The 24936-nt window shown below is 36.1% G+C and overlaps 1 protein-coding gene across 2 annotated transcripts in view; it reads left to right on the top strand.

Moving 5' to 3' along the window:
* ROBO1 (roundabout guidance receptor 1) overlaps positions 1 to 24936 on the top strand; it is a 507540-nt gene that overhangs the window by 136184 nt on the left and 346420 nt on the right. For both annotated transcript variants that reach the window (XM_090121053.1, XM_090121063.1), the window contains exon 2: positions 3996 to 4079. In XM_090121053.1, the coding sequence (XP_089977179.1) occupies positions 3996 to 4079 (84 nt within the window). The remainder of the gene's footprint in view (positions 1 to 3995; positions 4080 to 24936) is intronic.

Below are 24936 nucleotides of genomic sequence, written 5' to 3' on the forward strand. Positions count from 1 at the left end.
ACCATTTTAGAGATAATTAAAGACGTGTATGTGAAAGCATAAATTGTGTCTAGTGGCTACTGCTGTAGTCCAATAAAATGGATTAAGTTAAAGATTCTTAAGTGGAAATTTCAGTGAACACGATTCCACACGTTGATAAAGATTTTGACACTCTCAAAATTTCTGTTAGGCAACCTAGACTTGTTCATAACATATATTATTAAGCCAAGTCCTCTTGCTGCTTTGCAGGTGGCATCTGTGGTTGGTCTGTACTTACTAAACTTGAAATCCTTCAACTAAAAATCTAGACCATTCACTGTTGGGAAATGTAGCACTTTCCTGTCAAGTCAAAATATATGATTTTTTTCTAATGCCATGAGGTACTTGCTTAATTTAATGAATGGTGGCTCTGGAGACGGCTGTGGAAAGAATAAATTAGACTCTTTTTTCATCATGGTGAGGGGGTTTTGCTTCTCTAATGAGGTGTATCACAAATGCTCCTGTGAATGAAAAGTGTCATAGCAACTAATAACTGCTGTCCTTTTTCTTTTTCTCTCTTTGGTAGTCAAGGCATCACATTTTGTTGTTCTCTTCCAAGGCATACCCTTTTGGAACAAACTGATTTGTTTGGTAGCAAAAAAGTAAATGGAAAAAATATATATTTTACCCTATTTCTGCAGCTTTACATACTTAAAAGTAAAAATAATTAATTTTAAATGAAATGTTGAGATTTTTGCTTAATCTTTATTTTAGTTTTTAATGAATCATCCAATTACTGCTTAAGCATCTTTTAAAGTTTTATTTTGCTGAAAAGAGACTTTTCTGAGAAGCTGAGATATCAGAAACTGTGGCTTAAATCCATTCTGATTTTGAGACTCTGAAGTTCAACCAAGACATAGATCTTTACTAGAGAGGTTTTGACAGACATTTCTGTCATTTCTGTGAAGCCTCTACCCATTATATTATGTTGTAATAAACAAGAGCCTTGCTGTAAAGTGAATGTGGCATTTCCATGAGTTCAGTACTTTCTTTGACTTGGAACAAGCTGTAAATTTTTCATACATCATTTGAATTTTCCAGATTATCACATTCATTTCTTTCCATCTATTTATTGGTTTGTTTGTTTATCAGTTCGTTTTGCATGGCAACTAGTGTAGTGATCTGAAATTATTCATTATGTTTAGCATAGCCAAATGGAAAATTGCCTCATCCTACAGCAAGTGAATGGAAATACATCATATCTCAACTCTCAGGCCCTTCACCATGCATTCAGTAGAATGCCTTCATAGCAGTTTTATGGTGAAATATACCATTTAAGTCAATTGTGTGAAGCTAGATCTTATGATAGGGCTACAATTAAATTCAGCCCAGTGCAAGGGGCTAAATCCCTAAATGCAGGAGTTGAGTGCAGATATATTCTTCAGTGAAATGTGGAGAATTCACCCACAGCAAGAACTCAACTTCCAAGATTGTCTTTAGCAAAAGCAGTTTTCACATGTGATTTAACACTGGATGAATGTCATATTTATGACCAAGTTGAAAAGTTGAATTTCTCAAAGAAGGTGTGAGTGAAAAATCTGTATATAATAAGTAATGTAATAAATGTATTGTCATTAGCAGATATCATGTAAATATGAGTAGGGTTAAAACAGACTAACCCCCTCATTTTGATCATTGGAGGGACTGAAGGCAAGATTTTCATGCCTAAATGGCTGCAAACAGTTGGAGCTTCATTTTAGAGCTGCTGTTGGCTGGAGCAAACGCACAGAATTCCTGAAATTGAAACTGCTTCTGGTTAACCCTGCAATGTAGGTCTCGCTAAAGGATGTGAGCAGTGGCTGCTCTTTGAGATGTCTTCCAAGAGGATGTTGGCCCTCTCTTGGGAATGCTTTGTCCTAAGCAGTATCTTGGATAAAATAGACCAATTCATTTTGCAGTCATACTTTGCACATGACAGCACACCTTAAGCTCACATGAGAACATGCCAGGAGTTTTCTGCACATCTTCCTTCTTCTTAATCATTTTGAGTAGTGTATGGTTAAATCTCCTAAAAGGCAACTAATCTTTCAACGTGATGATTGACAGGTTCGTTGCTTGAAATCTCAGTCTGAGCTCTTTGTCGTTGGTTATAAACATTTTCCCAAAAGAAAGTAGGCACAGGCTCTGGATCTTACTTTAATAAAGAAGTCCCATCCTTCTTTACTGCTATAATTTAAAACTCTGACCCAGTCAACCCTTGAATGCAAATAAGTGAGCAATCTGGAGAAGCAGAATGTTGAACCATTCACTCAACAGCCTCTTCCAGAGTAGTCTTTAAAGACGTGTGTGACATTGGCCATTAGTGAGTCAGCAAAGATGAATGGGTCAGTAAATGAACATATTTCACTTTTTTCATCTGCCAGGATGAAACGCCATCTTAGTATTTTGTGTTGTTTTGCTTTTTTTGTTTGTTTGTTTGTTTTAATTTTTTACAGCAGTAATTTAAAAGGCATGCTGTCAATTCTCAATTCTTTTAATTGACTATTTTTTTAAGATTTTTTTTTTTTTTTTTTTTTTTTTTCTGCTGTGTGTAATCCTTTAATCTGGTTGGTCTTGAGGATTTTGATTTTTTGTTTTTTGTTTGTTTTTCTTTTAGAATTCCTTACAAAAGGTCTGGATTTATGATTTTTTTTGTGCACAAATGGAGAATATGAATGTTCAACATCACATTTTAAACATTGCATTAACAGACCTAGTAAAACTGCATCCAGGAAAAAAAACAAAAAAACAAAAAAACAACTATATTCTGTTAGGAGTTGTGTGAAACCAACATGATTTTTAGCAGCATGTACAATTTATTGAAATACTTTCAGTCATCATGGAAATCCAGAATATGTGTGTGTATGTGGTGTGTGTGTGCACGTAAAACGTATCTTTTCTATTCAGGGTCTTTAAAATTATTAAAAAATTGTCTGACATCCATCAATAAGAAAAGAAGTGCAGCCTATTGTGTTATTGGTATTCTTGGGAACAGGTTTTCTTCTTGCAGCTTTTTAACCAAAACATGAATGATTCATTTTAGGTATTATCTTTTGAACATTGTGATATCAAAAGCAAATTAAAAAAGAAAAGAATTAAAGTTTAATTTGCAGTTTTACATTTACAGATGAGGGTAAAAAGGTATTTTGATACTGACAACAAATTCCTTTGGATGGTTCTGTTTTATTTTCAGAGCCACTAGGGTTCTTATTTTATTTTTTGCTTTGAATTATTTACTTCATTATTATGGGTTACCTTCACAGTGCTTTATGGTGTTTTGATCAGCAATTTATCTTGCAGTCTTAAAATGTGTCCATTTCTGTGCTTAGCTGACCAGCTGCCTTCCTTTCCTTTTTTTTTTTTTAAATGTGACATAAAAATTGAGTGTTTCTTTGCGAGCATCTTTCAACTCAGAAAACGCATCTTGCTTCCTCTGCTGCTAAACTATTGCCCTCTGAAAGGGAAGCCCTGCCCAATCTTGCAGAAGAGGCAGAGCAGCCCCACTTGCTCGCCAAGATTCATTCCCCCCTCTCAGCCCCTCCCCACAAAGAGGTGAAGTCCCCTGGGTCCGTAATTGCCAGGAGATGAAGCGATGATGGCGAGTGATCACAGTCAATAGCTTTGATTAACAATAAGGTGGAAAATTAGCAATGCTAGCATTCAGCTCCCCTGCCTCCCCGTCCCCATATGCTCACAGCAGCCTGCACAGGCTGGTGGGCCAGTTGCTGCACGGCACAGGCTGCAGAGAGGGAGCTGAGGGGCAGGAGAGCTGGGAGGGCAGCGAGGGGCAGCGGGCAATATTTGGGGGCCTGGGGCAATGCCGGCCACCTTCCATCGGGCATCGCCATGCAGTTGGGAGGACACCGTGCGCCACGCACTGGCCCTTTGGCTCTTGCTGTCATGTGTGGATTTAATTGTGTCTGGACGTGTTTTGATCAAAATGGCAACTCCTGTTACTCCTGTGACCCCATCAGCAGCTCTGGTGTTGTTTCCGACAGACTCTGACGACCTAGAGAGGGGGAACGACAGCGGGACGCCACTCCCCACCTCTGATAATGGTGACAATTCGCTGGGCTACACAGGTAGAGTGCATCTTTCCGAAATACTCCTGACTGCCTCCTTATGACACTTTCCACCCACATCTACCATTAACACCTGTACACATTTTTTAACCATCATTGCTGGCTAGCTTTCTTTCCCCATCACCCTTGAAGCTCAATGTTGTTAGTACTGTTGGGAATTATTCTTTTTAACTCACCAAGATGATTGTCTTTTATTGTGTGTTACAGTGTATTTCAAATATTCAAGTGTTTAAAATCCATTTCTACTAATGAAAACAATACAACAGTTATTTTCCTTTAAATTGTGTATATTACTGCATGAGGTAACATCACCTCGTAGCAATTTTTCCAAAGACCATGCACAGGAATTTTTCCAGAAGGATTTTTTTTTTTTAATTCCCTCTTCCTGGACCCCTTCCTCACTGTGCTTCATTTCTATTGAGAGCAGAACTAAAATGTATTGCAGTGGGGAGAAAAAGATCAAATTAAACTAAGATGCAATTGAAGAAGAGTCATAACTACTGTTTTGCATGAACTGGAGAAAAGCCTCTCTAGGTCAAATAAAAGAGGCTCCAGATAAGCAGCATCATGCTGTGTGGTGCAGCAGGGACCCTTAGGGGGCCAGTTCTGCAGCTCCTGAAGTGACACCCAGCTCCAGGAGCTGTGCTGCCTACTGCATCTGGACTCAGCTACGGAACCACTGAGTGGAGCTCTCTTGAAAGATGTCTGCTCCAGAACAGTGGCAAGACCTAGACCTCAACAAGTTTTAGATTGCAAAGGTAAGTATTAAGTATTCTAGTGGTAGAAACTTTTGGAAAGCATGAAGGGTGAGTTGAAAATTTAACTGAAAGGTGTTCTGTAAATACTTTATCATTGGGCTACTAGTGCAATTACTGCTCACACCATACAAAATTGTATATATTCAAGTGATTAATGAAAGTGTTGTATTCAAATATTCATAAATAAGACAATCTTACTGAATATAAAAAGAGAATAGCAGGTATAAAAAAGGGAGTAATGTCTTATCCATTCAGAGTAGTTCAGATCTGTTATACACCACTTAGATGATTACAGCTTTCATCACCTACTCTCTGCAATCATCCCTGCATGTGATTTAAAACCTTGACACATAATTGTATTCCAGTTTAAAGTACATTTTTATAAAAGGGTAAGAAGGCAAAGCAATACAAATCCACCCCGAGTCAAGAAAACTGATGCCTTCTTAGAAACACATAGGAACTGTGGTGTATGTGAATTACTTGGACTTCACTACCATTTGTGAATATTCCCTTTTTTTTTTTTTTTTTTTTTTCCTAAGTCACTTCCTTTACTTCCTCTCTCTGAGTTTGGAACATCTATCCCCCTTATATATTTGGGTTCATCTTATTCAAAAAATGCATCTTCTTTTAATGTACTGCAGTATTTTTTTCTTCAGAAAACAGGTCTGAGAATGGTACTTCTTAGGTCCTGTGTTTCAACAGCCTTTTTTGGGACGATGACCCTGCCTGTATTGTTAACGTAGTCCCCCCAGTTTTAGCTGGGGGCCCCTCCTTGGCATGAGCATGGCTGCAGTACTGCAGCATACTCTGCACAGAATGGGCATGGGTGGCTGCCTCAGGCCCACAGCCCACAGAGCTAGGAGAGGAACTTCCACAGGCCCCCCATTAGCAGGTATCATAGATTCATAGAATCATTCAGATTGGAAAGGTCCTCTAAGGTTAACGAGTCCAACCTATCACCATCATGCCCACTAAACTGTGTCCCTCAGTACCACATCTACATGTATGCGTCTGCGGGATGCCCAGCAGATCATTTCTGAGGAGGGATAGAGATTTCTCTCCTTCCCTGGGATAGGACTCAGCCCTGCGAGTACAGCCAGGTGGATGACAGCAGACAAGTACCACTCAGTTCCCCTGAACAGGGAATATGTACATAAGGCATATACGGCAATGTTTAAAGGCAATAGCTCCCTTCAGGCTATAGGGATATGGGAGGATTGCCTGAGCAGATTGTGGACTCTTCTGCGTCCCTCTCAGATGAGCCTTCAGTGATGCCCATTTGAACACGAGCACCACATCCAAGACTCTGTATTGCCACTGCTGAACTTGTCTCCAAGAGACCCACAGGGGTCACTGGGGAAGACTGAAAAAATCAGACCCCAATCTAGTCACTCCCTGGAGGCTCTCAGGATGTTAACTCAAAGGCCATGTTTTAATAGGTATTTTTCAAGAAAACACAAAGGTCAGGATCAAGTTAGAAGCAAACATAAGCTGAAGAAATAGAAAAGCTTAGACGATGGCTCTTTTTAATTGGAGTCTTCGTGCCTCTATTTGAATGAACACTGAATGAAGACCAATTTTTTTTTCAAGTTTAAAGATTTAATTATCAATTGTTGTTCCTCCTCTATGTAATAATAATCACTTGCACAATGTGTGTGTGCTTCAGCTTATATAGAAAAGGTCTAGGGTATTTATTAAAATTAAACTATCAGGTTTCTATAGCAGTCAGTAAGGATTTATAAAAATAATGTTAGCTGTAATATGATCTCATAGGTGAAGTTACTTTTTAAAATTTGTCCTAATTCACAGGCCTAGCTGATGCTGTAATATGGAATTCCTGGATTTTACAGATGTATTTTTTGTTCTTTCTTGCCTATAGAATTTCATTCTCCAAGAGAAAAACCATTCCAGAAGTTATTTATGCTGAAAACTACCTGACCCTTTCCTAAAATCATTTACATAATTTTTGTATTTAGAGGATGTCTAGACCTATTGGCCAAAAAAAAAAAAAAAAAAAGAAAAGAAAAAGAAAAAGAAAAAGAAAAAGAAAAAGAAAAAGAAAAAGAAAAAGAAAAAGAAAAAGAAAAAGAAAAAGAAAAAGAAAAAGAGTTTTGTTTGAATTCTGTATTTGTCGTGTCTGAATGCGCACAAACCAAAGCTAATGAATGATGTCATACTGTAGGAATGTAATTTTGGGGGTCATATTAAGAGCCATGATACATCTATAGGATGCTTCTACCTTTCAGCTCTCCATAACTAGACAAATGAGGAAAACATCTGCTTTTGTGGGAACTTGCAGAGTTAAAAAGTATTTTTTTCTATGTATTTTTCTTTCCATATATGTTTTTCAGGATGAACACATGCAGATGTTTCATACGATTTTTAAGTGGATCTATGTGACTCCTACAAAGTGCTCCAGTATGATCTCCTGAAGGCCAATTAAAGTCAGGAGAAAATTTTTGTCTACCTTGCAAGGTGCTAATGTATCCATTCTGGATCTGCGTATACTTGCACAAAACAAATAGGAAATACGTCACTTTAAGAGAGAGTAGAGGAGTGGCCAGCTCAAGCTTATTCAAATAAACACTGAAATTACTGATAAAATTTAGATCAGTTGTTATGGGAAAATGATCAGTTTGTGTATGAATTTTCATGATTTTTAGTACATTATAGCACCCGACTCCAGACTTTTTTTCCCCTGGTCAGTACAGTAACGTGGTATACACTGTGGCACGTTTGCATATTATCAGGTTGTTATTATCACAGTAATTACAACTGGACTCAAACAGAGAGACTGTTATACATATATGTATTAAAGATAATCAGTGTTGGAAAGCATTTATAATTTAAGTAACTAGAGGGTGGAAAAAGTCTAGAAAGGAAGAGGTATAACTGCACCCATTTATTCTCTGAGACTTTAATCATATTTGTGGCACTGCTGTTAGACAAAAGGAGATTGCAAGGTTTTCTATCGCATATTTGATACAAGAGAAATACTAAGAATATAAAACATTTAAAAGCTGGTGTGATCTCCTGGATACCATATTAGAGGTTCTATACATATCTGGATTGATTCAGCAAAGGAATTAGGGTTTAAAACCAAAATCTTTTAACTATAAATATGTCATTTAAAGAAATGGACCCATAAGATTTCCTTGTTGGCATCTTTACAAAAGACCAGTTCCACTCTGCCATGGCCACGTTGGGAAGTAATTGTATTAAGATGGACAATAATAAAAATCTAAATGACTATTTGAACTATGTGCATAAGCAACAGCCCAGTATGGAGTGATTTTCAATAGCATGAAAGCATATTATTTAAATATGTTGTGTTTAATTTACCCTAAGGAAGATGCCTAAAGTAGTTTTCTAAAATACTCTCTAAATATATCTGTTTCTCTGCACAGAGTAAGGAAATCTTAGGTGGTTAGCATGATTTAGAGATCCAAAAATGGTGGTAATATATCTTACCACTTCCATGAGTTTGGACCTAGATTCTGAAAGGAGAACAAGGTAGTAGGAGTGTGCACTGGAGAAAACGATGACCAGAGAAGGCAGAGGGATGGAAGTAATAGCTCAGTTCTTTGTCAAGCTCAGGCCACAGAGATGTCAGACAGACTAAGACTATTGTTTGGACAGTTGTTAGAGTGGAAAGAAATCCCTAAGTTACCCATCATTGGTTCTCTTTTTTTTTTTTTTTTTTTTTTTTTTTTTGTTAAAATCCCTTAGGTACATACAGAGACAAATAGAAAAGGAAAGGAAGCAAGAAAAAAAAAGTGTAGGAGACTTCCTACTGAATATCAGAGGGGATACATGGAAAATTATCCAAGTAAGATAGCAGAGGAACTCTGTATAGGAAGCAGATGGAAAATTTGGAAAGATGTTCATAGAAGGAATAGTGTTAAATAACATCAAGATTTCCATGAGAAAATCTTGTGGTTATTGATCAATAGGAGCGTGATGTGCTGAGTGATGTTCCCTTGTGGCTGAGAAGTTTTGAGAGCCACAGTCCTGCAGCAGGGATTGAGAAAACTAGAATGAGAAGACTGGGTAAAGTAGTTTTGACTAAAACTATAAAAAGTATTTTTCTGTTTAATATTTTATTAATGCTTCTGTAGGAGGCAGATTTACAAGAAAAGATTAAAGTAATTAATATTTCCACATAAAAGTTCCCATGTGTTTTGCCACCCTGTTCAGTAGAATAGCTGTTCATTCTTAGCTTTTAGGCTTCCTTTTTCATCCTCAGAATAGTGCAAAGCAGTTAGCATTGAGCTCGAGCCTCAGTAATTTTCCACATAATCGATGGCTGCAAAGCAATCTCTAAGATTGCATTGTACAGTGTTATTGAAGTGTGCATATGCATTATATTCCAGGAAGTAGCATATTTCCTGTTAAATCAACTGTGACATAAGTATCGGGGATCATTTAACAGATCACAGAGTATTGCTTGTGTTACAGAGAACAGAATGATGACTTGTTAAATTAACACTGTATAGTCCAACATTTGCAGACAAGGATCACCACTCCTCATTAAGTAGGTGCATGGTTTTTTAAAGGAATCTTTCCAAATAAGCTTTTTATTCACAGTTTTCTCAAAAGTCTCTTCCAATATGCAAAGAAATCTTGTGGTTCCCACATGTGACCCACAGCTAGTCTTTGACTTTTTTTTTCCCTTGATTTTAGTCACAAATTCATTGTGTCACAGTTCTTTCGTATGAGAAGGGATCCTATCTTTTTTTTTTTTTTTTTTTTTTTTTCTCACATTACCTTTCTTCTTTATTACTAATTTGTATTGTGATAAGGAGAATTGTTCATAGTGGACCGCCACATCAAATAGGATAGGTGTCATTGTATGAATATTTTAAGAAGCAAAAGGGAAATATCCTTGAAAGGAAATCTATAGTAATACTTATCCTGTTAAAAATGAAATGTGTTTGTACCATTTCTTTTCTAGAAGATTAGTAGAGGTAGTAAACTTGGGTCTGAAATGAAGCAGTGAGAGAGGAAAAAAAACTATAATCTGTAATAAAATAAATAAGAATGCCATAAAGAAACAATATAGTTGAATGTCAAATCAAGTAGCAGCTATCATTAGTTAAAGGATTACTTGGAAAGAACAAACTGTTCTGGGGAAAATAATGCATAAAATAAAAGCCGAGTCTTGATAATGTTATTCAAAGAAGTGGTGAATAGGTTGAAGGATGTTCAAGTATTGAGGGGGAGACAGCAGAAAAACATATTTCAGAAGTGAAGCAGGTTGATAATGATGCATAGAAACAAGATCTTTGTATTCTTTATATAAGTATTCCAAGTACGCTGTTGGCATGTCTCAAGTTGCACTGAGGTCATCTGGTCCTACAGCCCAAAGAGTAACAACAATTACTTGATAGCATTGCAGAACCAATGAATATGCGACAAGAGTTGAGTAAAGCACTAGATAACAATGTTTTATTTAACTGCTGTTACAGAGTCCTCATTGCTAGAGGTAATACACAGAAGACTTCTGCTTGACTTTTACATCTCAGTATACATTTGCAAAACTAGCAGTTGGGAAATTTTTCATTGTCTTCCTCTTTTTTAGTACTCCAACTGAGGAAGTGTGCTCCTGAGTCACTGGGAGAATAAGCACATAGCCCTATGATATTGATTTTATAAAGGTACTTCATACAGTACATCTGCATTCTAAATCCAGGAACAGATGGTTGTTATGCTTATTATAAAAATAATAATAACAATAATAAAATCCCCTGCTCTCTTCTGTCAGTAGTCTTTCTGTTCACTGTGTCAGTCTAAACTGCCAACAAGGTCTTTTCAATTTTGTGCTTCTGTGCATGCATTTTTCTGACATGCATATTGAAGTGCTTTGTTGTGTTTTTTAATATGTATTAAAATAGAGTTGTAAATATAACACCAAGCAATAGGATTGCCTCACAATGATAGCAATGTTCAGGCAATAATCATTAGTTAAAACATATAGTAGCAATACTGGAGCATAACACGTACATAAATCATGCTTGCTTTCATTGAAAGTTTATAGATGATATCCTCTTCCAGTTACTGTGTTATACTTTGATGTTGTACTAAAACAGGAAGCAGTGGCAAAGTCTATTGTTTCTCAACCAGTTCTCCAGTAGCCATCAGACCAATTTAAAATAAAGAACGAAGCAAAGAAACAAAAAGACAGCTATACATTGTGAAAAGAATTTTTATTATAATGGCATTAGTAGAAGTATGTGCCCCTTGTATAACCGAGAAACAGGAATTTGGACTAGAGAAAAAGGCTATTAAAGTTATCAAGGACTAGAAGCTCATTTTAACAGAGACATTACTGAAAATAGGATTCATTAGGGATTGGCATTTGTTTCTAGCCTTATGTTCTTAGAGAACACATGGAAAAATTATATTAGCTACAAAGCATGTTGACAGTACAACTTTCAGAAATCCAGTTTTTAGTAAATAGCCTATCTTCAAACTGTTTACTCATGTAGTACCTGCTTCTAAGTTTATATTCATACTTTACTACTTAACTGATGAAAGAATAGGCAGGCATAAAATGGGATTTATTTAATGTAGGATAGAAATATAGTCTTTTACAGTGGTAGATTCTAAAATAGTACCCAAATAGGAGCTTGATATCCTTTTTACAAAGATTTGAATTTGTGATAGGCTACGATAGGATATGCATGCTAGATTTACTGCCTATGAGAAACATTTTAATCCTGTGTTTGTGTGTTCCTAATTAATCATGAAACAAGTAAAATCAAAACAAAAAGCCTTCTCCTCAAATTATACTTTCTCTTTTCCATCTGACTGTCACAGTCAGGAATCCATGGAACTGATGAGCGGCTTTCTGCTGAGGGTCTCCTAGCAAGAGTAAAGACAGAGGAAATTACCCTCAGACACTGATGTCAGTTCAGTGAACTGAGTATGCAAAGCACGTTGTGAAGACATTCAGAAGTGTAGATTTCTGCCAGTAGGTCGACATTACCACAAGATGAGAAAAATAAGAGAATGCTCCCCATCCTTATTCGGTTGTGTTATACAAGTTAGTCTTTTGTTTTACCTAGGCAATTTGTTTTAAAAAAAATAGGAAGTTGATAACACATGTTGTTATTAATCACGTAGCAATATAGATATGACTAGATTTGTTTGTTGTGACTATAATAATGCTGAACTACCTTCAGTATTAGAGGAAAAGAAAAACTTTGAGAAGCATTATTGCTCAATTCCATAATAATTGCTATATAGGATCATGTATAACTCAAGTTGGAAGCAACTGTTGAAGGTCTCTAGTCCAACCTCCTGTTTAGGCACAGTCATCTATGAGGTCAGCCTGCTCAATGCTTTATCCAATTAGTGCTGAAAACCTCCAATGATGGAGCCTGCACAGCCTCTTTGGGCAGCTCATACCTCTGCCTGCCAGTCCTCATGGGGAAAATTTTTCTCATTGTATCCAGTCTGAACCTCTCGTTTCAACTTATGCTTCTTGTCTCTCTTCCTACTACAACCAAGAAAAGCCTCTCTCCATCTTTTCAGTGATCTTCCTGTCCATATAGGCAGGTAGCTGTTACATTTCCCCCATAGCCATCCACTCTGAACAAGCTCTGGTCCCTTAGCCACCCCACATAGGGCAAATCTTCCAGCCCTCATTGTCCCGGTTACACTGCTGAACCCATCCCTATTTATCAATGTCTTTCCTGCACTGGGGAGCCCAAAACTGGATACAGTATATTTCAGACGAATGCTGACAACAGCATTCACAGAGTATCGCTTGTGTTACAGAGAACAGAATGATGACTTGTTAAATTAACACTATATAGTCCAACATTTGCAGACAAGGATCACTACTCCTCATTAAGTAGGTGCATGGCTAGAGGGAGATGATTCCTTCCCTTGATCTCCCACCTCTGCATTTACACAGCTGATGATGCTGTTGGCTATCTGCTGTAAGGGCAGGCTGTAAAGTCAGTTCATCTTGATACTGATTCAGATCCGCATGTCTTTCTGACAGAGCTGCTCCCCAGCCTGTGCTGAGGCAGAGGGATCTTTCAGCTGTACTAAGGGAAGACTTTGCATTTGTCCTTGTGGAATTTTGTAAGGTTCTTGTTGACTTGGTCCTTCTGCCAACCTGTCCCTTTGCAGGTGGTAGCCTTACCATTAGGCATATGGAGTGGTTTCCCTATGTTGGTTTAACTTGAAAACTTAATGAACATACCATGTCTAACCTTCTCCATGTCATTAATAAAGAACTGAAGCAGGTCCTGGGACAGATCTGGCAGACTTCTGCTTGTTACTATCTTTCATACAGGCTGAAGTTCATTAAACATTATGTTCTAAGCCAGTGATCCATCAAGGTTTTACCCATACAATTGTTATAGAACACAATGTCCCAGTTTAGAGACAGGAATATTGTGGGAAACAGTGTTGAACCCAAAACATGCAATTCTAAAAGCCTAAGAATATATGAGGAGGATTTTCCATCAAAACTGATTTGCCCTTTTAGTAGTGTCTTTAATTGCAAATTTTGTCCCAGAATTGCAGCTTCATACATTAACAGTGAAAAATAAAATAATAACTAAAAAACAACTGCAATCAGCAGACAAAGAATTTAGTTTTAGAAGATCTTTCTGGAAGTATTACCAGACATTTATTTCAGCACTTTTTGTGCGTACACGATTCTTGCACATCACTTATCCATAGGCTGTAGCAAGTTGAACCATCACCTACAGGTGTTAAAACATTGTAAAGAGCTTTTCATAAAGAACTGTATTGATTTTCAGTGACCCTGAGAAAGGAGACACTTTTTTGTGGTACAAGTTATAATTTACTAGACAATATTTTATTTATAGAGTTTCTGTCTGATTCTTCCTAAAAGGTAGTGAAAAATTACTACTAAAACTCACTACTTTATTGCATAACTGTAGGTAGAACACCAATCTTTGTTGTTTTTCACACTATGAACTTATAAAGTAAACTTTTCCAAATCAACACTAGGTTTTTGTCTTGATTAGTTGCGTGTTCCTAGACTCTTCCTATCATTCCTATCAGATGGTTCTTGTAAGCTAATAAACTCCAGCTGCTGCAGCCTCCAGCTTTTTCTTTTTTCTCCCTCTTTTCCTAATTTCACAATGCATTTTTGAACACTCAGCAGGAAGGGAAGGGTCGCAGTTCAGCTAAGCTTGGAATGGAGTAACCAACCCTCTCAGCCACTCATAACTTACCCACCCAAAATCCACTGAATATCTGTTTGGTTTTTGTTGTTGTTGTTTATTTATTTGTTTGTTTGTTTAAAATTCTTTCTCTCTAATCCTTAACAAAATAAGATTGTCTATCTTGCTTCTGGTTTTCTACAAGGCTAAATAAAAGACCTGACTTTTTCTCTTAGAAGAAAGTATTCCTTCTTGTCCAAGAGAAACCCGATTGCTTTTCAGTAGATTTAAACATTTAGATAGCAGAATAACATTGATTTTTTAACTTGTACTCTGACGTCTAATGAGGCCTTTCATCATTTTCTACATAAATTATTTTTCCTTAAAAAACAAGTGAATAATCTTGCACTCTTTACATCACTGGAAACAGTAAATTTTGACAGGAAGCAGGAGAATAAAGAAAGAGAAAAAGGAAGGTACCATGAACTTACTGATGAAGTGACTGCAAAGTTAGCATCGTGACACATTTATTTTGGCAGCCTGATCAAAGCGGGATGGATGCACTTAGGCAGACAAGTGTATCAAAGTAGTGCATTTTGAAATGGCTTTGTTAGTTTTCCTAGAACTGTGCCCCTATGATAGTCCCTACAGTAGTGCTCTCAGTGAAGTGTAGTATGAGAAAATCTTGGACATCCCTTTAGACATAGCTTGAACAGAATATAGTGAGAAATTATGATTCACTACAGTTTTTTATTGCCTATATTAATTTCCTTCTAGCCATAACACATCTATTGGTAGTAAGGTGTATCCAATGTCCATCCAACTGTAGTCCATTTCCTTCAGCAAGCAGCGGTTTCCATAAATATTATTTATGAGATTTAAAAAATGACTAAAATCTGAGTCCAATTAGAACAGTTTAAGTTCTGATCTACAGGTTATAAAATGCATTTTCCTTCTTTTTCTTTTTCTTTTTTTTTTCTTTTTTTTTTAAAGATTATTGAGAGTATTGGACCCTAGCAGGACCAGGACAGGGGCCTGGGAAGGCCATAATGCTGTGAGCAGGTGGAGGGGAGAGGCACTGCTAGGGGAGTGCAGGTCATCAGTTGATAGAGGTTTGGACCATCCTGTAATGTTGGTGCTGAGCATCAAGGGGAGAGCATTGTGGCTATATATATTGTTATCACTGAATTTTTGTTTCCATTTTTCCTCTTCTTAGTAAATGTTTATTATCTCAACCCATGAGTTCTATTTTGTTGCCAGTTCTCTCCCTCATCCCACCATCCAACCTTAGGGAAGGAATGAGCAAATGGCCCTGTGATGTTGAGCTGCTGAGAGGTTACACTACAACATATAGCTGGAAGGAAAACAAGACTCTAGGAATGAAAATTAGATGTGCTGGAACATTTGAATGTTTCTAGTACTTTTCTACTCACATGGAAGCCCAGTTAGAGGTTTGATATTATGCTACAAAGAGTCATGACATGATACGTTGTATGCAGCCTTCTGATTTACAGGAAATGATATGTGTTCCTTTAAAATAATGCTGCAGACTTCTTGGTTAAAGTATTGCTTAACCAATAGGGTAGATTACTACATTTCCTCAATGATCATCCTGAGGAATAAAAGGACAGAATCAATTTTCATATTTTTCTGTGGCCCTTTGCCACTTGTACCATTCTACTTTCATAGAAAAGGTCTTAACTATGTGTACTTATAGGGGCAGAAGTCCTAGAACTACACTCCTGGGCTCAATGCCTTTTCTCCAGTCTAAGGGAATAAGGAGAAGGAGGTGGTGCTGGCAGACCTACAGTTATCCTCCTGCTTCTTCTCCCATGACCCTATGGCACGTGCTTCTATGGCCTTATAAGCTCTAGACTCCTTACTGACCCTCATCCCCTTATTCTATTCCACAGTTTGTTAAGCTTTACTCATCAAGTCCAGATTAAGAAGCAGCTCTGTTGGTAGCAAGTACAGATGAGGAGAAAAGGACATACATAAAATGGTAGAAGGCAGAGGGGGTAGCTGGACTCAGCTGAAGAAAGAACTCCTAGACAGTAGCTTCCACTACCACCTTATTGGGCTCACAGGCCAGTAATAACAAAACAGTGCTCTATGAATTGGACTGATGAAGAGGAACAGTTTGACCTGAGTGATTGGTAAGGTTCAGTGCCTACAGCCTGAAACAAAGCCCAGACAAACTTTCTCATTATTTAGCAGGAAAAAAAAAAAGAAACAACAAACAAACAAACAACACCAACAAATTACTTCACTGAATATGAAAAATGGTACCAAGTATTTGTAACAGTATGCAAGTATCTTCTACCATCCACAGAGTTAATTAAACATTTACATTTGAAAAAGCTCTTTCTATGAATCACTGTTAATAATATCCAACTCTGCTCTCATTCTTATCTTCACAATTTCTTTTACTGATAAACTTCAATATTTTATAAGCAAATCTGCAAGAGGGTTACATAAGAAAGCAGTCTTTAAGGTATATTGAAGGCTCCTAGTGTTTCACTTCATTAGTTCCATCTGAGAAGGAGACACCAGGCATGTGAGTTTTCATATTAATGGTTTCTTGCATTTTCAAGCTCTAAATAGCTTAAGGCTCACCAATTATACTGGTTCTGGAACTATCCTGGCAACAGTATGCATCAGAACAAGCTTTAGATGGTCAGCACAGAAGAACTAGGTCACAGAGCTATTGGGACTTAATCAAAAGGTTAGCAAAGTTAGCACACCTTGAGCACCAACCACTGAAGCTAATGAGACCTTATTTAAATAGTTTTTTAGAGAAGAAGAAAAGATTACCTTCTTTTGGGGAATGAAAATTATTCTGATGGCTTTATTATACATCTAGTATTCAGCTGTTTCCTCTATTTTATTTTCTTTACAGCTTCCCTGAGCAACCTATTCCAATGCCTCAAAATGAAGAATTTCTTCTGAATATCTAATCTAAATCTACCTTATTTTGGCTTAAAATCATTTATCTTTGTCATAGGTAAGATCATAAACAGACCTAACACATAAATGGTCTTTAAAATAGACCCACTGAAGATGATCCTTCAGTGCTTTTGCACAGAAAGATCTTTTAGCAAAAACTGATACTGCAAAAAATATTAGGCCAAGGATGCCCTCAACATCTACATAATCTGAGAGAGATTTTCTGTGTGTTGTTTCTAATTTGTCCAATAGATTTATCAACTTTAAATGTAATACATCCCTATGTGGCTTTATAAAGAAATGGAGAGAAGCTAAATACAGTATTTAAATGCAAAGCCAAAAAAAAAGGGCACAGAAAACAAGCAGTAAACATATACTTTATGTTATTCTGAAATTCTTATTATCAATGTGTCCTTCCATGCACAGGCAGAAATCAAAAAGGGTTTGAAACAATTAAATTTCCTTTAAAGAATGATCATCTAATGAAAGCCTGGGAATATACCACTAAAATAGTAGAAATTAGCTTACCACTGTACTCTAACTACATTTCACAGCTTTATGTTTCCCAAAGGTATCTCATATATGTGTTGTATTCAGTCAGTTTCTGATTTATAGAAAGAAATTCCTCTTGCCTACTAAGTCAAGCATAATGCTTTTTTGTTTTACATTGTATGGCTCTCTGTGATATGATGGAAAAATCTAAGTCACTGAAAAGATTTTACTGTAACACCTGACATATATCAAATTGCTCTTTCAAAAAAAAAAAAAAAATTAAATAAAAGCCAGATATTCTGAATTTTATGTGGTAGCTCTGTATCATTCATTTTCTTAAATGACACCCCTAGAGATTTTCATTGTATTCAAGTGAGTGGAGTACTGAGGGGATTTTATTTTTAGCTGTGACTTAAAAATAAGAACACAAAGATTTCTCAGAAAATTCTTGAGTTCTTTTTCAAACAGCTGAAAAACTAGAACATTGAATACTGAGATGTAATTTTTATTTGTTTGAAATGCCAATAGATGAAGCATTTTTTTTGGCAAAGGTAGTCTACATATGATCCAAATATCATAAAAGACCCATCCCTCCCCCTTCCTCCACGCCCCTTGGCATTGGTAAAATTGGTGAGATTAGGCTTGTTGATTTTTTCCAAGTGCTGTCTTGAATTATTCCATACTAAACTGTTGGGTGTGCATTATTAAATGGTATGATCCTATTTATTTTTATTCCATACTGTTCAAAGCAAAGATATTTATATTTAGCTATGCCTGGAAATTCATCTGCTTGTGGATCTGATCTCTACAAAGGTCCACTTCTCTTCTTCAAATATACTCTGCAGGGAAAATAGTAGAAATAGGCCCAGTTGGATTTAAATCAGTGGGAACTCCACTGAGTCACATGTGTAAATATGCTAAGTAGTTGTTTGACTCAAACAGTGAGCATTTACATTTACAATAAACATTTACTCCACAGTGACCAGTTAGCTATACCCTCTAAGTGTGGAGAGAAAATGTTCAGCAATGCTTGACTGACTGATATATGAAATAATGTAACATTTTTGCATGAGATTAAATGATGTAATTCCTAAAATAAATATTTTTATTAAGAAAAATAATAAAATATGGAAAAAATAGCAATTCCTCAATAAATAAGCTCTTTATAAGCCAAATAGGGGTTTAGAGTAGTTAGTTTTCATATGACCTCGTCATTATAAGATAGGTATATATTATTGTGGTTGGCAGCCTTGCTCATAGCAGGGAGGTTGGAACTAGATGATCTTTGACATCTCTTCCAACCCAAACCATTCTACAGTTCTATGATGATAGGTCCAAAACATTAAACAAATGGAGTTGTGGATTAAAGCTTGTTGAATTTCACAGATGACTGTGTTACATAAATACTTCTCCACTGATGAACTGCTAAGATAAATAGTAATCAATGATGAAAGAAATATTCTTTCTTTATATGTCAGAGTGGATGGATTTACATTTTGTTTAAGCATTGAAGTTGTTACAGTAGATGGCTGTGTTAGAAGTATGATTTTCATAGATAATCATATCACACAAGTGATAAGACATATCTATGAAATTTCTCAAATAACTTTTGTTTGGAACTTAAAGAGTAGAAAATTTCATGAAATTGTTACCATACATCAGAGTGAATTAAATTAAACCAAGAATAAGTTTCTCAAGTGAAGAAAAGCATCAGAAAACATCTTCTGTTCTTACTGACTTCAGTAGTCTAAGAGCAACCTTATGATGCTATACATTTTATACAACATCAGGTTGCATAGCAAGTTGTACAGTAAGGAGCTTTTCATTCTGTCTCTAGCATACAGTACCTTGGGTTTCTAATTAAATAAGACTGAGCTCCACCAGGACTGAACTACAAGGGTTTGTAAAAAGGTTGCTTCACAACTTAATTCAATCATAGTTATTTCCTTTTTTTTTTTTTTCTTGAATTAACGCTACATGTAATTCCAACTGAATTAAATAAAAAAATAAAAATAATAATAATAATAAAAAAAAACACCTTTCATATTTACAGTCATACAGAAAATGCTATTTTAAATGATTTTTGCAAGTATTTAATGTTGGAGAGTGAGTGTAATACAAATGAAAGATACATTACATTTCAATAAATTACAAATATTTCTTTTAAAAAGCATAGTTAAGTAATGAAAGCAGAATAGATGTTCAGCAGCACAATGTACTGAAAACCATGAGGCTTCCCTAACATTTCTGTGCATGTCAGCTCTTACTAGTAAATCTCTGTTGAAAACTGAGTTGAGAGATCCAGAGGGTTCTTTTGTAGAGAACATAAACCATAATAATCAGACATTTTTGAGTCAATAAAATGTTAGCATGATATTTTAAATAGCAAAGAAAAACAAAGTGAATGAAGCACTTGCTTCAGAAGTAGGAAAATACATCAAAATAGTATGAATATTTGATAGTGAAGTGCAAAAGTAGTCTTTATTTGTCTGCATTTCTTAGTGAAAATGAAAAACTATCTTTGATTGTAGCCCTCCTATTAACATTTGAATGCCAGTTAAATTTGACAGAGAGGAGAAAGATCTTATCTGTTCTTTAAAAGGCAGGTCTCAGTCTGCTTGTACTGCATGACAAACCAACAGAAGTGTAACTGCAACTGCCTATGGTGTGGGCTGACTCTTAGCCAGTCAATATCTCAAAAACTGTAAACAGATGACATGAGAGAGAAACAGAATGTTGTGATGGGTGAGGATTGGGAACTGATGATAGAGCATTATGCTGTGGACAGTGTAGAAATCAGGAGCAGAAAAAAACAAATTGTGATTGTGTGAGTGCTGAGAGAAGATGCAAGAAATCAGCCGTTGGTAACCAGGCTTCATTGATCTAGCAGTTCAGGAAACCATTTGTTTTCATGCCAAGTTTGTGGCTAGCCATGCATTATTCACTGCCGATGGCACTGAACAATTACTGAATGTTTTAAAAAAAAAACCTAAAATTGCTATCATTTTAAGAGAGATAACATTTCCCAGTGTCGGTTTTAGGGGCTAAAAAATATATTTTTTTTCCAAAAGCATTCTATTACTCAGTGAAATTCATGCTGCAAAGCAGGTAAGCAGGCAAAACGTCAGGTACTGACTTCGTAACAAAATAGGTGATATGCTGTCTTACTAGGAAGTAAGTACATCTTGCTAAAAATACCTCCAGTAAATTAAACCATTTTACAGCAGCACAGCAGTAGTTAGGTAGAAGGCGCTCTCACTTAAGAGCGCTACAGATTCAAGGGTACATGCATGTGCTTTCTATTTAAGCTCAGGAACTATTGTAGAATTTCCTCACCTTGTTGACATATTTACAAACCTTGGCAGACCTAGCAAAAAAATTTTGGCTCATTCTATGAGATTTTTCTAGCAGAAGGATGAAAGGTGATGATGTGATTGTCATTACGATTACCCTCCTTACGGGAGGAATACTGAAAACCTTAGTATGAACAGGTTTTTAAAATACATTGCCTTCAGAACTGAGTCAGTAATTGAGGTGCAGAAAATCAAGGTGAGTAGGCACTTCACTTGTCCTAAGTGGGTATCATCCCTCCAGTGTATCGCAGCCAACACACATGCTCTACCCGCAACAGAGAGCATCTGTCGGGATGGCTTAGTGCCTGAACACTGACGATAAGATCTTTGTCCCTACAGCATGGGTGCCAACAACAATAGACTTATTCAGGGAAACACAGCAACCCTGTGAAGAACCTCTCAAAATGTAGAAAGTCCTTCTCTGTGCTAGCCTTGAAGTATTAGTACCTCATGCATCTTTTCAGTTGTTAACAGCCGCTAATTAGCAGTAGTCGTATTCTGAATCTTATTCTTCAGATTGCATCTTGTCTAATGAATCAGCATAGTCAGAAATAGAACTGCTAGGAATAATATAAAATTGTAAGAGCTCTGGAGCAGAAATTGCCCTTTTAAGACCATCATATTGCAGATGGATCAAAGTAAGATTTTGAATGTTACCATACAATAGTCACATGATTTGAATAAGAGACTCAAAGAAACTATGAAAAATATATTAGTAATGAAAAATTGTAAGTTTCAGTTGAGAAGGAGCAAAAGCTAATAAAGGAAACAAGCTCTGACAGCATGACCTTTGACTTCAAAGCTTCAGTTCCAGATAAAAGTCTGATGCAAAAAAAGAAAGTCAGTTGCATAGTGAAGAAGCTGCATCCCCGATACAAAGGCAGAAGATTCCATTATTAAGTACTATTCTTCAAACACATGTAGATAATTGTCAATTAACTACCTCTACTTACCAATAGACAACCACCTGATTGCCCTGTGTAGACACCTGTCTTGATGAGTAGCAGTAATGCTGTATTTCTGTGGCAGATTTGCTTTTTAGTCCCAGCATCACATGCACGTATGTAATCCATATATGCAGTCCTATTTGCATTACAGTACCAGGCTTCTCACATCATACATCAGAGATGAGGACTAGATGAGCCAGGTCAAGGAAGAGGCAAACAGTCTGCAACTTGGCTTAAATAGAAAGATCTTGTTTTACACAAAGTAAATGAAGAAAATTCTTCATGTCTTCTCTCAGTATAAATACAGAGTTTAGCCATGTTTCCTGTTTGTAAGTGTTCATGTTTTAACCATTTATTAATTTGTGGTTTTGCTTGGGTCCTATTCTTTTCTCCACTGGGGTAAAGTTTAATTTGTGAGGATCTGTAATTCTTAAAATCCTTCTCAAACTCTCATTGTAGGTATGTATTTATTTTTATGTTATTCATTGGTGTAGTAGTGGTAGCTTCTAAAACCTGTCCTCTGACATTTAAAAACTACTCTTGATCACTCAGATACTACAGTTAAACATAATTTGCTTGCTATTACTTACTGGTTTCATTTAGATTAAAGAAGTAAAAATCTATACTCATCCAATTAGTCCTGTAATACTAGAGACCTACTTGAAGAATGCATTTGGTAACGTAGGATGTTCTAGCCAATGTCTTTCTAGCAATAAAGCCAGAAGTGAAATAAGATTTCAATTGTTTGATCAACCATGTTCCCCAGTGCAGCAGCAGAAGGAAACAGTTAAATATATTCTCTGTAGAAATGTATGTAATAAATATAGGTCTCCCTCCCTGCCTACATGATTTTTCCATTTCACACAAGACCAATGGAAATAGAGTGAAAAATAGCAGATGACAGAGAGGCAGTGGGCAAAATTATGCTAAAATGAAGATTTTGAATGAGTCTTTTCCTATGCTGCTCTGTGGTATCTCTGCTTCTAGCTGAAGTAGCAGCATGCTTTGGAGCTGGCAGAATTTTAGAATTTACAATACAGTGGATAATCATGTGAAAAAGTATGTTATACCATGATAGATTTATGGCAGCCTGGGGCTTCATTAAGTGACAAAATAGCTGTTCAAGTCTGACTCCCATAAGATAATGAGACTGCAAATCTGGCTCTAACACAAAATGCATTAAATAACATTATCTGTAATGAGAGAGAAAAGAGCTTAAACAGGTGTTTAGTAAACTTAGGAAGGTGTGTATAAAAATACATTTTTTTCATATCCATGAATCGATTTTGGCAAATTGTTTAATCATCCCTTGCCAACGCGATTCTTGTTCTGTTCAATATTGTAGATAATAAGTCAAGTAGAAACATCCTAGTTTTATATGGAGAGACTTTTGTTCCTCCAATTAAATCATCTGTATATTCATCAAATGATACAGGTTGGAAGAGTGGATCTAAAATCCTAGCATATTTGAGAAGCCCAGGCTTTTAGATGTATGGTACATGGATCAGAGTTCAAGTGAAACATTCCACTCATGAAATACAAATTTCTTGAAGGTAAGAGCTGCATAATAAGTACAATTAGAACCATTTGAAAGGACAGAATGAAATCAGATTCCTATTTAACTGTAGACTCTCCCAAGAGCTCTGTGCAGTACTCCATTACTCATTTACAAAAGCAATGAAAACATTAATTGACCTCTTGATTAGTATTTAAATAATAAATACCACCATGGATTAATGTACTGGCCTTTTACCTCAAAGACATACTTTAAAACTGACTTGACAAAAAATCAATTTAATTACATGATACTAAAATTACAAGCGCCAATAGGTGAGAGTTTCCATGCACACAAGGCTACACATCACATAATCATGCCAAATTGGAATTTATTCAGTGCTTTCTCTTTTTTAATGAATGCATGTGTGGTGTGTGTTGAAAGAAAGCAGGCTGCCACCTGCCACAGAAATATCCCACACAGCAGCTCCCATTCTTATGAACTAAAATATTTGGTTTAAATGCAAGAAACCTGAAAACTGACACAGTTCCATTTTAACATTTAGCTAATAAAAACAGACACATTCTGGAAAGAAACATGAAGGGTTTTCTGTGATGATATATTTTGTAGAATCAGTGCACACTTAGATTTGTGGAAAATAAACTAAGATTTCATTTTTTAAGAAAGTCTTATGAGTGCAAACTTGATATTGGCCAACCCAGCAGTGTCTGGTCATGGATGTTTGTATTATGTTAAATTAGTGCAAAGGTTTCATTATGACTTTGAGAGCTGGGAATTAGCATAAACTGTTCTTAATAGGCGTCTGCCCTAAGGAGTGAAAATCTCATGAGTTCATCTATTCCTCTGTTTTCTTTTATCTCAGTTTGAAACTCTGTAAAAACAGCTGGCCAAAATAGAACCTCAGAAGTGTCTGCATCCACTTTTGGATAGGTTCTAGCAGAAAAATCCTTAGGGTCACCTCTGACTTTTAACGTTTCTTGTGAGTGTATCTAGATGCACACTATGCTTTAGGGAAATTAGTTCTGAACCCCTATACTGTGACTGTTATCATCTTTTTCGCTTACAACAGTTTAAAAAAAAAAAAGTAGTAGTTCCTCCAATCCATTCACTAAATGTGTGGGAACAGTAGTCCTGCTTGTACATACAATGCAAGTGAGATTGTTATAGAATGCATAACATATTTGTTAAATATTGGTTGTTGGATTTGCCCCAAAACAATTTGCTGAAAGGACATACTCTGTTTTCATTTATGCATAACTATTTTTTTATGACTATGATTATTCTATTACTCTGGCTGAAATTTTCTTGTAACATTGTTTTCAACAAGATTGTATTTTCAGCTATTTTTGATAGAAACTATCATCTCTCGAAGAAATCTTTCACTTTTCACTGAAAGCATGAAAACTCCAAAATTTTGACTGTGTTGAAGCTAATTTGCAATCATAATCTCTTATATATTGTTTTCATTTATTTTTATGTTGGAATATCAAACACAAATTAAGTCTAGGTCTGCAGTTTAACTGTGTACACAAATGAAAATTTGTTTTCTTAAATTTATTTGTCCAAAGCATTCTTTTTATAATACATAACTACAGCTGAGAGATAAAAGAGCCTAATAGCAGTCTGTATATCCAACAGAAATTCTTTGAATAATATGCTAAATGTCTAAAGTTTGTCCTTAATTTTAGTGAGAACA

This window comes from Phasianus colchicus, chromosome 1 (assembly GCF_987193195.1).
Source record: "Phasianus colchicus chromosome 1, bPhaCol1.hap1.1, whole genome shotgun sequence".
NCBI classification, from domain to species: Eukaryota; Metazoa; Chordata; class Aves; order Galliformes; family Phasianidae; genus Phasianus; species Phasianus colchicus.